At 37.7% G+C, this 14,893-nt stretch overlaps 1 protein-coding gene across 2 annotated transcripts in view; it reads left to right on the top strand.

The window, feature by feature from the left end:
- nek7 (NIMA-related kinase 7) overlaps positions 1-14,893 on the top strand; it is a 59,744-nt gene that overhangs the window by 18,708 nt on the left and 26,143 nt on the right. For both annotated transcript variants that reach the window (XM_016273784.1, XM_016273783.1), the window contains 3 exons: positions 1,258-1,368; positions 4,378-4,486; positions 10,398-10,505. In XM_016273784.1, coding sequence (XP_016129270.1) covers positions 1,258-1,368; positions 4,378-4,486; positions 10,398-10,505 — 328 coding nt within the window. The remainder of the gene's footprint in view (positions 1-1,257; positions 1,369-4,377; positions 4,487-10,397; positions 10,506-14,893) is intronic.

Below are 14,893 nucleotides of genomic sequence, written 5' to 3'. Positions count from 1 at the left end.
TGTGTGTGAGTGTGTGTGTGTGTGTGTGTGTGTGTGTGTGAGTATCAGTGTTAATTTTGACAGCAAATTTTGATTTAGTTGTAGTCATAGAAAATGTCAATAGGTTTACGTCATAGTTTTTGTCATTCAAAAAGAGTTTTAGTTCGTTATCGTCTCGTTGTTGTCGGTGAAAAAAATGTTGTTGATGAGAATTATGACGAAAATTATTCGTCAACGAAATTAACACTGGTAAGTATATATACACTCACACACACACATTATTGGACTGGACATTATTGGACTTAATATTTATTTAATTATTTTTATTTTTTTACCAAATTTAACACTACACAATTTATTTGACATCCCTAATTGTTACCCATTTTTCTGTTATTTCTGATATCACCACAGTAGTTGTAAATGTGTTCAATTCAAGTCATTTGATTTTGAAGAGAGCAGACTAACTCAAGCAGACTATAATGTCATGTTTACCTTCATACAAGCATCTGCTTTGGTTTCTGCCGCCGTCTTATTTGCAGGCTTTCCTGACCCACAGTGTCTTGTTAATATTTAAACAGTCACTGACATTCTGACATTTTCCTCTGTCCCTCTTCTACACAGCAATTGAACCGTATGTTAGCTTATGTCCCGCCGGTTCATATGTACGCATAACCTCAGAGCCACGCAGCAGATTCGTTCTGAATGAATCTCTTCCCACATCGTCCCTCCCTAACATTTTTTGTCTCGTTTTTATTCGTTGACGAAAATGTCAATAGGTTTACGTCATAGTTTTTGTCATTCAAAAAGAGTTTTAGTTCGTTATCGTCTCGTTGTTGTCGGTGAAAAAAATGTCGTTGATGAGAATTATGACGAAAATTATTAGTCAACGAAATTAACACTGGTAAGTATATATACACTCACACACACACACACACATTATTGGACTGGACATTATTGGACTTAATATTTATTTAATTATAATTTTTTTTTACCAAATTTAACACTACACAATTTATTTGACATCCCTAATTGTTACCCATTTTTCTGTTATTTCTGATATCACCACAGTAGTTGTAAATGTGTTCCATTCAAGTCATTTGATTTTGAAGAGAGCAGACTAACTCAAGCAGTATATAATGTCATGTTTACCTTCATACAAGCATCTGCTTTGGTTTCTGCCGCCGTCTTATTTGCAGGCTTTCCTGACCCACAGTGTCTTGTTAATATTTAAACAGTCACTGACATTCTGACATTTTCCTCTGTCCCTCTTCTACACAGCAATTGAACCACCCCAATGTAATTAAATACCACGCGTCATTCATTGAAGAGAATGAACTAAATATAGTACTGGAACTCGCAGACGCCGGGGACCTCTCACAAATGATAAAGGTAAGGACACATGCCGATTTGTCAGCAGTTTCCTTTTTCCTCCCTCAGAGTATTCCCACCGTACCAGCTGCTAGATGACCGAACGAAGGTAACATGATCTACATCCTGACCACGTTTTTAAGATACCTTTGGTTATGTTACAACAATCGTATTGTTTATTAGAATCATACAGCTTCCGCACGTTCGATTCGCTCAGCCATCCTGTTTCCTCCTGACAACCCCTGCAGCTCGCATCTACAACCTGATGCTCCATATTTAATGGTCTGCATGTAAAACCCCTCACTGCCAAATCTCCACCTGCATAAATCATTCCCAGCACAAACAAAGCGTTTGCAGAAGGATTGTGTCGGTAAATGAGGAACAGGACGGATTAGTATGATGACGGCTTTGACATATTCATCATAATGCACGCTTGCGCAAATATCCCGAATTCGGTCTGCTCCACCACGCCGCTGGATTTCTCAGCCCTTCTGCTCTGCAGAGCTTTAATTAGTTTTATTTATTTATTAAACAGTGCCACTCCAAAGGTGTATACAGCGGCTAATCCGCTTAGCATTATACGAACGAACATTGAGCCATATGTAAAACAGAAGCTCTGAATGCATAAATTATACTTTTTTTTTTAGTTTTTATTCTTTTTGATTTTTTTTTTTCATCTCAGCCCCCTCCCCAGTTCTCTCTGTCCATCTCGGAATTCAAATGAAATCAAATGGCCCCTTCATTTGCATGCACTTACAGAATATTGCATGTGCCGTGTTTACTTTTTAAAGGCACAGAGGAGGCTGCCGCTCTCCCTCATTGACATCAAACAGCCCTCTGATATGCAAATAGAAAGGCAGGGGAAGAATAGATCCACCAGCTTTGTTTGGATGTGGGCCAAGGTTTTCTGGGGCTCGAGACCGCACGCTTGCCGCCGTTCTGATCATTTCTGTGAAAGAGGTACATGTGGGGACGAGGCTCAAAACGGTGAGCGTTCGCCCAATGAAGTAATACGTCGCACTAAAATAACCCGTTTTGTTAATCAATTCCCGACCTCTTTTAACTGCCTCGAGAAATAGGTTTACTTCATTGCCGGAGCCTCAATTATTGAGACTGCATGTGAAAAGGTCATAATTACTGAGTTGTTTTGGCTAAGCAAGCTTCATTCTGTCTTAATTAATAACATAACGTCATATTAGTTTCTGCTTTGAAGCGAGGGCGTGCACTCATGGACCTCTAAAGCAACTGCGCTGGACAACACCGTGCTAAAAGCTTAGAATCGCTGCAGAATTTAAAAAAGGATCATTTGATGCTGTATCCCACTCAGCGTTTTAGGAGAATAATAGATGTTGGCTTCATTAAGTACTGAGCAGAATTGTCAGTGATGCTAAAACATCTGTTTGATTAAAATAAACGGTGCGCTTTGATGTGAAATTGGTGAAATGTAATACCAAACACACTTGAAATCTGTGTTTAAGAGAGAAAATGATACCCACAAACCATGTCAAGAGATGATTGGTCCGTGCAAATATGTGATTTAATAAAAATCACACTACATTAAAAACATGTTAACATGCAAAAAGAGTCAGGTTGATTGTTTTGTAAAATTTTTCTCAGCAAAATCTTTTTCGATACTTTTACAGCAGTCATGGAAACGAATTGTGCAGTTACAAAAGTTAAAAACCCTTGCATCGGATATTTAATCTGATTTATAAGTGAATTGTTTGTTTGAGTTGGTACTTTGAATTGAATGCATTGGTAATTCACCAGAGAATTGTTCTGATAATGTATTCGCAAAGAACTAGATTGAAAGTCAAGTCACATTATCAGTGTTAGAAATAAAATTAATATTTTACAGTATTTTAGTGAATTTAAGCATATATACACACTACCGTTCATTTTTTTTGCTACCGTTGAATTCTTTTATTCAGCAAGAAATGACAGTAAAGACGTTTGTAATTTTATTTAAAAAAATGTTATTTACGATAAATGCTGTTCTTTTGAATTTTCTGTTCATCAAAAAAATCCTGAAAAAAAATCCTGATTTACACAAAAATATTAAGCAGCACAACTGTTTTCAACATTGATAATAAGTTTCTTGAGCAGCGAATCAGCATATTAGAATGATTTCTGAAGAATCATGTGACACTGAAGACTGGAGTAATGATGCTGGAAATTCAGCATTACATCACAGGAATAAATTACATTTTAAAATATAAAAGATATTTTAAATTGTAATAATATTTCACAATATTACTGTTATTACTGTATGACACTTCCGTCAAAAATATTACAAATCTTGCCAAGCTCAAACCTTTGAATAGTTAAAAAATTTGAAGTCTGACAAAAGATTAATAATAGATGGATAAATAATATATTGACCATGTATTTTGAAATAATATTAATTAAGGTTTGAATTTAAACTGTGATCTTTAGCTTTCGTTTTTTGGCTAATTTATACTTCGTATCGACTGATAAAATCATAAATATCTGCCAATAACTACTATGTTACAATCCATTGTGCATCTGTAATGTAACGATCTTGCTGGCGTTATTTAATTGCGTTCTATCAGATTCATGGAGACGTTTCTCAGTGCTTGTTGTGCATCTTGAAAGTCTCCCCAAATGCTTGTTTCCCCATGAGGCTCCTGCTGTACTCCCAAACTTCAGATGTTTTCCATTGCAGTTGCTTCAAATGAAAAGGGAAGGAAAGTTTATTGAGGGGTTTCAATCTAAGGCCTGCATCAGATTATAGTCGATCCCAGAGCCCTTCACATTCATGGTCATCCTGTTGTGCTGTTTTTAGAGTAGCAGGGGTCCATGCTGAGCTTTTGAGACACTTTACGTCTTAAGACATCTTAAATCTTAGAAACTGTATGCTTCAAATAGTCATTTAGGTAGGTTGAACAGTTTGACTGTTAAACATTTAAAGTAAAACATTGATGTTCTGGGTTAACGAAGATTGCATGCGTCTATGGAAAGTCTGTGCTGCCATCACAGCATATTTATTTATTTGTTTATTGCCTGCAGCATTTCAAGAAACAAAAACGGCTGATTCCTGAGAAGACAGTATGGAAGTACTTTGTTCAGCTGTGTAGCGCACTGGAGCACATGCACTCCCGTCGTGTCATGCACAGAGGTACACACACACACACACACGTCTAGTGTCATGTACATGTAGAAACAGACTTTTAAGGGGACATATTCTGCACCTCTAATACATTTTTTTTTCCTGTCCATTTTTTTTCACCCTCTCACTGACCCTTAAATGAATAGTTCACCCATATGAGTTTGTTTTTTCACTGGAACATTTTGGAGAAATTCAGCATTACATTACTGACTCACCAACGGATCCTCTGCAGTGAATGGGTGCCATCAGAATGAAAGTCCAAACAGCTGATAAAAACATCACAATAATCCACAAGTAGTCCACACCACTCCAGTCCATCAATTAACATCTTAAGAAGTGAAAAGCTGCATGTTTGTAAGAAACAATTTCATAATTAAGGTGTTGTAATTTTAAACAGTCACTTCTGACCAAAAATACAAATCAAAATACAAGTCCGTAATCTATAGTAATACCAGTGAAAAAGTCCATCCCCTGTTGTCCTCTCACATCAAAATCCACCAATATATATTTGTTTACAACCGTTTGGACTGATTTCACTTGTAAACAGTGCTTGATCTGTGCATATTTCTCTCCTGATTCAGACAAGGCAACTTTTTCACTGGAGAAAACAACTTTAGCCAGAAGCAATGGTTAAAAACATCTTGATGCATGTTTTCACTTTACAAGACATTAATTGATGGACTGGAGTGGTGTGGATTAGTTGTGGATTATTGTGATGTTTTTATCAGCTGTTTGGACTCTCATTCTGACGGCACCCATTCACTGCAGAGGATCCATTGGTGAGTCAGTGATGTAATGCTGAATTTCTCCAAATCTGTTCAGATGAAGAAACAAACTCGTTTACATTAGATGGGCTACATTTTCAGCAAACTTTCATTTTTAGGTGAACTCTTCCTTCAAAATTCTCTTCCTGCTAAATTTTGTAGACCAAAAAGTTTTTTTCCCCCTCCTTTGTAATAGTGTAGCTATGTATAAAGCACACAAACCACGTTACCAACTTGAACTCATTGCGAAATTTGCATGGGGAAATCATGCAAGATTCCTGATCTTGTGAATTCCTGTTAAAAAAAATATCATTAAAACTGGTCAACCAACTAATTAAATAGTCAGTTGTTGGAATACTAGTCGATCATCTTGACCTATCCCTAATTGGGACATCATTGTCCCCCTACTACATCATCCTTGTGCCATATTGCATGTTTCTGACGGCACCCATTCACTGCAGAGGATCCATTGGTGAGTCAGTGATGTAATGCTGAATTTCTCCAAATCTGTTCAGATGAAGAAACAAACTCGTTTACATTAGATGGGCTACATTTTCAGCAAACTTTCATTTTTAGGTGAACTCTTCCTTCAAAATTCTCTTCCTGCTAAATTTTGTAGACCAAAAAGTTTTTTTCCCCCTCCTTTGTAATAGTGTAGCTATGTATAAAGCACACAAACCACGTTACCAACTTGAACTCATTGCGAAATTTGCATGGGGAAATCATGCAAGATTCCTGATCTTGTGAATTCCTGTTAAAAAAAAAAATCATTAAAACTGGTCACCCAACTAATTAAATAGTCAGTTGTTGGAATACTAGTCGATCATCTTGACCTATCCCTAATTGGGACATCATTGTCCCCCTACTACATCGTCCTTGTGCCATATTGCATGTTACGAAGAAAAAAAACTTGTTTCACTTCTCATCTGCTTCTCATCAGCTCTGAGACGAGACTGTCTAATGTCTTTGCTATGCACAAGCTTGACCAGACACACTGCAGAGCGCATTGCATCATCCTCTTGCCATTTGAAAACAAGCAAGATGACGCAACTGTCCAAGGCGACTCGAGACAGTCTTCCCCAGTTCCCATGCATTTACACAACTCTTGTCGAAGTATTGTAACATATGAGACCTGTGCGAGTCTGTGTATTAGCAGTACTGGAAAGGGTTACAGCAGGGCACGGGTTTACATTCAGATCATTTCCCTTTGTTGATTGTAAACTCTTGGCGGCAGTCAGGTCAGATCTTGTTTTTCTTCACCACCTGGTCTGTATGTATGCATTACTGTTGGAAAAGTTCATGTCCAGAGGTGTCTGGCATCAAACACGAGCACATGCTTCCAGAATCGTTGTGTCTTGGCTGGTCTCTTGAAAGTAATTTGAGCCAAGGTGATGCGTAATACTTTGCTAATGGTAACCTTTCCGTTAACCTTTCTTAAACATTTCTGAATATTTATATAGGCAATTTTTCTGAATCAACAAGTTCTTACACAATCTGCAAAGTTTTGCAGGTTTCCGCAGTATTTGAATACATGTCATTCACAAAGTTATATTCTTGCCCCTTGTGTTTGTGTAGGGCTCAACAACAAGGAGTTGACAAAAAGTGCTGTGTTGCCACTGAAGATCTTACCACTACTGATCTCGTACATCCATTTTTTGTGCATGAGATGATGTTCTCTAGCTGGCTAGTATAGATATGACAGGGCTCCAGACAAAAAAAATAAGGAGCCATTAGGGCATTTCGCACCGCTTTAGTTCCAGAACTAAATGTACAGTACTAAATTACTGGAATGATTTTGCGCGAACTATTTCCCAGTACCATTTAAAAGGTTGCATTCGCACCGACAGTTTGTACTTGGAGCCAGTCAACAGCGACGTCATTTGTGTGCGGCGTTCAACAACAGAAACAAATTAGAACAACATTAACAACAGGAGGATGGAGGACGCTGTGATCGGAGCTGTTTTTGTTGTGTCTCGCGGGTTTCACAATAATAGACATGGAAAGTCGACGTATACATAAAGCGATTGAAAGAACGGAAAGGAGGACTAAGAATCTCCAACGACCACTGGGAGTGCTACATTTGCTACAAGTGCCTGCACTTCAGCATCCGTCCATCTATCGCTGTTCTCCATACTTGCAAAATAAGTTGACACAATGTTTACAGTATGTTTACACGGCGTTTTAAATCATGGCGGGTGAGCGTTTGGCCAATCAGTGTCTACTTGAGTCATAATTAGTACCAGTTGTGCTGGTTAGACCCTGCTCCGGAGTAGGAGCTAATTTGGTTCTCGAAAAAGGCAGTCCGGTACTAAAATCGCACCCAGTTCCGGCGGTGCGAAAACGCCAAATTATTTTTTTTAGGTGCTACCGAATAAACGCGTTTCATTTATTTTATTATTATTATTTATTTATTTTATTTTTTTGCATTTTAACATTTCAATCATACTGTCGTGTTTGTCTCATCTTTTCTTGACTTTATCAGCATTTGAATCCATCTTGTAGATGACCTGGGAACTAAGGTTCACAAAGTGGGAACTAAATGTCTTTTCCAACTTAAAACATATACAGTCATAAAGAATTGTTCATTACACAGAATCTGTACCAATATCATGGACCATAAGCATCACTTGGCCACTGAGTGTAGTTTGGGCACCTCCTCAATGCATCCTGTAAATGTTGTCATACACTCTTAAAAATAAAGGTGCTTCATGATGCCATAGAAGAACCTTTTTTGTCTAAATGGTTTAATAAAGAACCTTTAACATCTGAAGAGCCTTCATGTTTCACAAAAGGTTCTTTGTGGCGAAAGAAGGTTCTTCAGATTATAAAAAGTTGAGAAAGAGATGGTTCTTTAAAGAACCTTTGACTGAATGGTTCTTTGTGGAACCAAAAATGCTTCTATGAAGAACCTTTTAAGCACCTTTATTTTTAAGAGCGTATGTCGTTCACACTTTCAGTCTGTTTTTCTTAATTCGATAAATGCCGTTTTATAGGAGGAGTTGAATCATGTAGACAACAGGTTAAGTAAAAATATTAATATGCAATAGCGCATAAATATAGCAAAATGCTCCTCTTTATAGTTGTTTTTCTAGCTGATTGATGAGCTTATAGACGCTGAATGGTTATTCTTCTGAGGTAAATGTATATTACGTTGCAATGTTTACAAGCTTTACACATTTTCCTCAGTTTAAAACACTGAATGAGCTTTTACACGAGACATTTCAGTAAGTTGTACTGTAGGCTTTCTTATAAAATAGCCTACCTTTTGATGTTAATTCATGTTCAGTATGTACTATAGTAGTAAAGAGAAAAATGTAATGGGTTCAGTTGCCGCTTGAACTGAGGCGCTAAAGCGATCTTGCCTGCCACATTAAAGAGCGCAAAACTGTATTTATTGTTTGAATTTCGTTATGAATTTGGCATAATTTTAAAGCTGATACTTTGTTTATCAGAGCTTTTTGCAATTACTGGACGGCATATGAAGTTCACGCATTAACAGAACACAGCATAGACTAAGATCTTGATAAGAAGAAGCCACATTAGTAATGATTATAAACAAAAACTGTTAACGATATTGCCAATATACACACAGCTGACAGCTTTACCTGTTGTAGTTTGTTCAAGTTGTGCACGAAAATGCTTTTCTGCACTTTCACTTCGCACGTCGCCGTCATTTCATTCTCTCTCGCGCTGCACAACTGAGCTGCATTTAGCAGACTATGTGCGACAATGCTGCTGTGCGCCAGAGATGAGGACTGTTTGAAACTTTTTTTTAGTTATCAACAAGACAATGACCCTAAGCACACAGCTAAAATAACGAAGGAGTGGCTTCACAACAACTCTGTGACTGTTCTTGAATGGCCCAGCCAGAGCCCTGACTTAAACCCAATTGAGCATCTCTGGAGAGACCTAAAAATTGCTGTCCACCAACGTTTACCATCCAACCTGCCAGAACTGGAGAGGCTCTGCAAGGAGGAATGGCAGAGGATCCTCAAATCCAGGTGTGAAAAACTTGTTGCCTCTTTCCCAAAAAGACTCATGGCTGTATTAGATCAAAAGGGTGCTTCTACTAAATACTGAGCAAAGGGTCTGAATACTTAGGACCATGTGATATTTCAGTTTTTCTTTTTTAATAAATCTGCAAAAATGTCAACAATTCTGTGTTTTTCTGTCAATATGGGGTGCTGTGTGTACATTAATGAGGAAAAAAAATAACTTAAATGATTTTAGCAAATGGCTGCAATATAACAAAGAGTGAAAAATTTAAGGGGGTCTGAATACTTTCCGTACCCACTGTATATAGTCGCCAATGGCGACCTCGGCAACAACTTAATTTGCAAATTAATATTTTTGGTTGCAAATGCGACCGTTTTTATTGCAGTCTGGAGCCCTGTAAGATTTTGCTGAAATTGCAAAAAGGGCTCAGTAAAGCATCAGTAAGAATATGTTGAAAATTATAGTCATTGTATTTTATTTGATTTACGTTAAAACTATATGATTTCCAGCTTGTTGAAATCATACATTGGCAGTAAGAATTATGTGTATGTATGTGTGTGTGTGTGTGTGTGTGTGTGTGTGTGTGTGTGTGTATATAAATATATATATATACACACACACACATACATATTGCAATATGTGTACATTGTAACATTTGTATAATGTTATAATATAACTACCAGAAATCATAATATCATGTAAAAGTATTATATTTGTTATTTTGTTACATAAATATAATATAGAATATAATATAACAGGGGCGTAAAAAATTATACAATATTTATATAATACGATATAATATTGATATAATAAAATAACTAGAACAATATAAATATTTCTTGGAAGTATAAGAATGAACAATTTTTATTTTTTGGGGCCATTAAAAATGTTGGCAGGTCACATAAAATCTGTTCTACTCCGACTGGGCCAGCAGGAAAAATCCAAATTGTTGTCATTTATTAAATATTTTGCTTCAATTTGATCATGCTTTCAGGCTACCAATAAGAGTATTGTACTCTTAGTACCAGCTCTATTAACCTTCATTTTACCATATTTAAATCCACTCTGCTGACAAACTGCAGAAAATGTGAAAAAAAGGTTGCCAATTTCTTTTGGTTGTACTGATCAGTCAGTAAAACTCACATTTACTCCCTCCACAGACATTAAACCCGCTAATGTCTTCATCACAGCCACTGGAGTGGTGAAACTGGGCGACTTAGGCTTGGGACGTTTCTTCAGTTCCAAAACAACCGCAGCTCATTCTCTAGGTAAGCGCTCCTCCCTCCCACCTCCTTGTCTGTTTCTTTCTGTCCTTCATGGAAAACGGAAAAATGAGCATTGAATGCAGCGGAAAGGGCCTTTAATTACTCAGTAGGGCCCGGATGTATTTCATTAGGGCTGGCTACAAGCAGAACCATGTGTCTCTTATAAAAAAGTGCCTTCCCGACGGCCCCTGGAGCCAGTTGAGAGCAAAGCGTGCCAGCGGCTGTATCCATTTCATTGAGCAGTTGGCCTTTCCTGTTGCCTTGACCCAATGACCCCACTCCGCACATATGATGTCTGGAGGAGGACAGGATCCTGAATCCCTAACGATGCTAGGCTAGGACACCCTATGGTGACAGAGCAACTTTTGGCTAAGTTGCCCGAGGAGGTGCTGCTTTTAACACGCCTTATATTCCAGATGACCTGTTGTTTAAAATCTCATTTCAAGAGTATACAAATTTGTTAACAGCTTGTCTTCTGCTTTATAGCAGTTCATATTGCTAAAAAGTTTTTTTTCACCATCAAGATCAGATTGTTTGTGACATTCCTGCATTGAAGCATAGATCATATTTCTGTTGTCAAATCTACTTTGACTCCGTTTTGGGATGCATTAGGATATGCTAGTTAGAAGTCAATAATCAGTATCATTATTGTTCATATTTGAAGTAGGGATATATATACTAACTATTTATTTATACTTTACCATCACCTAACACTCACTTAGTTATTCAGTTAAAAATACTAACAATTTAATAACACTGTAAAATATAGTCTTTACCCATTTTTTTTAAATGATCTATTTTTACTGAACATCTTGGTGTTATTTAGTATCATTTAGATACTGTTTTAGTTTTTATTACTATTTAAAATTAGTTTTAGTTTTTATATTTTCTTTCTACTTTTTAATTTTAATTCAAATTTGAGTAATATTCTTGTTTATATATTTTAAAATAAGCTAATATTTTTTATTAATTTATTATGTTTTTTTAATTTATTTTGTTTATTATTTATATGTATTTTACTACATCAAGTTAAGCTAAAATAATAAATGTTGCAACTAGCTGAAATAAAGTTAAAATTGTGTATTTTATAAATATACTGTGTGTGTATGTGTGTGTATATGTATACATATATATATATATATATATATATATATATATATATATATATATATATACAAAAATAGTACATAATTTTAATATCAGCCTTTTATCATTTATCTCCTTGAGAACTGTGACCATATCTAGGTGCCAAAATATCTAGAGATTATCCAGTATTACGCCAGTGAGTTTTGATCAGCCCATCTGACTGACTCACATTTTCCTTATAAAATGTGCATAAAATATTTGTGACAATTTTGATCTAATTATGATTACCGGACTTCTATTTCTGCATTTACAATTATTAGGCTGCTGCTGACAGGTTACAGTAAACACAACACAATTAGCACACAAGAATAGATTCTAACTACTCTCTTGTATTCAAAAACTACAATATGAAACAGAATTTAAATGGCATATAAATCCAGTATGTTTATGTGAAATGTGCATCTGTGTGTAGGAGTATAACATTATGTTTTATGTCAGCACATGGTGAGTATAATGTTGACAAATAAGAAATTTTTTTTTTGCAAGTGTCTAGAAATAGCTAAGTTCGCAGCATGTCTTACATTGCAAGCTTCCAGCATTCACCTCTACAGCAAACAACACTGCGTCTAGAAACACACGAAAACCTAAACTCACAGCGCCCTCTACAGGACGCTCCGCTCCGTCGTGCTGAAGTCCAGATTTTCAGTATGAGCTACAATCTCCACAAGGGCTTAATCAGGGCTGTCCTTAATCATGTCTTAATGGCGCCTGCGTCACCTGGGGAAAAGAGGAGCCGGTGGATCCGTACGACCACATCATCCATTCGCACCTGCTCTCGGGGCCGGTGCCACACGGTATCATTTACAGACTGCCATGTTAGGGATCCCTAACAAGGCTTTTTTAAGACCTCAGCATGATTTATAACTGCTAATGCATCGGCGAATCATACCACCGCAGTTGCACTTGTCTTTTGCAGAGTTATATACCTAGCTACCTCCCCACCTACTTATTTATTTATCCGAGCGCCTGGAATTCTTCTCTCGGGATGTTTTAGTATTGACAGTTGGAATGTACAAACGAGCATAAAGACACCCAGGTAGGTACAGCACATATGCGAGAGAGAATCTCCTCTGGTTCTCGGTCACCTGTCCCGTAGGCTCTGGCTCTCCATATGAAGGCTAAAGCTTGAACCATAGCAGGGTATGAAATTCATGAGTGTCTACATGGCAGGTTAAATTCACCCATGGGCAAAGAGACCTTCGATCTGTATCTCCCTCAGGGCGGGTAGACCAAAGCTTCCCGCTCCCGTTCTCCCTCGCTCCTCACAGCCGCTTCACCTCTCCCCCTCTCTGTTTCTCTCCCTGCATGGGGGCGGTTTGGGGTGGAGGGTGCAGGGTTGCTTTGGTATGTTTGGGGGTTGACAGTTCAGCCTGTAATGAGACAAACCACCACGGTAGAACTCTGGGATGCACGTTGGACGGAGGTCCGGAAAGTGCTGTTCCGCGGCTGTCAATTCTTCTCTTAAGAAGCCGAGCCCTAGCCTTTTAACTCCGTCTCCGAGTTGCTCCGCAGCCCACAGATACAAACAAAACATAAGACTGAAAGAAAGGAAAGATAGCTCTTTACGTTTCCCGCCAGAGGCTTTCTAGCCTTTAAATATAACAGAGAGGTGAACTGAAAGAAAGGCTTTTTGAGGGGGAAAAAAGTTGGTGCTAATTACATGCTAGCGTCTCATCCGAGGGTTTTGAGGTGACTGGGAGTGCCGTTCAAACTCAGAGGAGTTAACGAGACTGAACTGATTTTACTTTTAATCCCTCACTTTGCGCAGTTTACACGTCTTCTTTTGTAATTAAGTGTGTTTGTGGATTTCAGCGTAATTAGCGTACCGTTGAGAGTCAGCGGTAATCTCTTCTTTCGTTCGAAAAAGGATCTGGGCTGTTTTTCAAAGAATTTATCGTAATTTCATAATTCATCATAACGGAATGAATCCTTACACAACCTACGATTTATTTGCATGAATACCTGCTGCTGGAGTAGTTGCTCTGTAGTGCTAGGCTTTTAAGAAACTGTTCGCATGAGAGGAGATGCCCCTTTTAAAGTCTAATGATGGATGTTGAAGCACTCCATCAAAAATTTTATTTATTTATTTTTTGAAGTTATGGTTGTGAAAAAGGGTCAGTTTCTATGTTTCTGCTTCCTGTTTCAGGGTTCACATTGTTAAACTAGTTTTTCATCAGCTAGTCCTTTTTCTTTAGTAGACCATTCGTAAGTTTATTCCCACAAAAAGTGTCAACATGATGTTTTCAAAACATTGCATCTAAAATTTAAAGTTTACCTTTAAAGACATTAATAGTTTAATATCAGTTAACTTTAGCAAACATCAAAACCAATATCCTTTTTTCATTATAATGTTGTGATGGCTAAATTCACTTGAAGCATTTCAAATTAATTGATTTTAATTTTTAGTGATTTATTTTTCTTTTTTGAAGTTTCATACCCATGGCTTTTTAATATTGGATCATCCCTAGATATAACAATGCACTTATGGCTATTGAAGTCAATGATATTGACCAGTCAGATTTCACTGATGCCATTTGGAATTTCTCATAGGCAGCTCTCACTATCTGTTTGACTTTCTTCTACTTGTATAAAAGAAAATGCTTTTTAACATAGTTCGGTTTGACACACTGATTGCATCAATAGGGCGATAGGTAGGAGGGAAGGGCCACGTCTTTGCTTGTGTTTTTCTCAGCAAGAGTTTCAACCTCAGCCCCGCTAACCGCCCAACCATCCTGACACCGTTTGGTGTCGAGACATTTCGCTTTGGCTCTTGTTCTCGCCACCTGAGACTTCTTAACGCTTTGTCAGATCTGAGCTGTTTGTGCCAAGACTAAACTTTCTCAAACTGCATGCATTTGTCACATTGCTTTTTTTTAACTCTTCTTTTTTTAGTTTTTTGTTTTACCCCTCCCTCTTTCTATCATCAATCTTTCACGGTGCCTGGCTGGTTGGCCACAGTCACTGAGCAGTAAGGAGCTTGTCAAGGCTTCAGGGAGTACAGCTCGGGGAGTTTGACTGGCCTCTTGGGTCCCGCTCTTCTGCCTGATGGCTATTAGTCACTGCCAATTACCCACAATTCTTTGCAGGGCCACAGACTAAGCGACCTGACGGTCTGCTCAGTCTCACGTCTGTCACAGTGCGATTCTCAATGCCTTCCAACATACAGTATATCTTCCATTGGTCGAGCAAACCGATAATCCCCCCCCCCCCACACTGCCCCTTTGTGCATCACTCCAAATAACAAA

This window comes from Sinocyclocheilus grahami, unplaced genomic scaffold, assembly GCF_001515645.1.
Source record: "Sinocyclocheilus grahami isolate Dianchi unplaced genomic scaffold, SAMN03320097.WGS_v1.1 scaffold81.1, whole genome shotgun sequence".
NCBI classification, from domain to species: Eukaryota; Metazoa; Chordata; class Actinopteri; order Cypriniformes; family Cyprinidae; genus Sinocyclocheilus; species Sinocyclocheilus grahami.
This window is presented reverse-complemented; position numbering and strand designations above follow the sequence as displayed.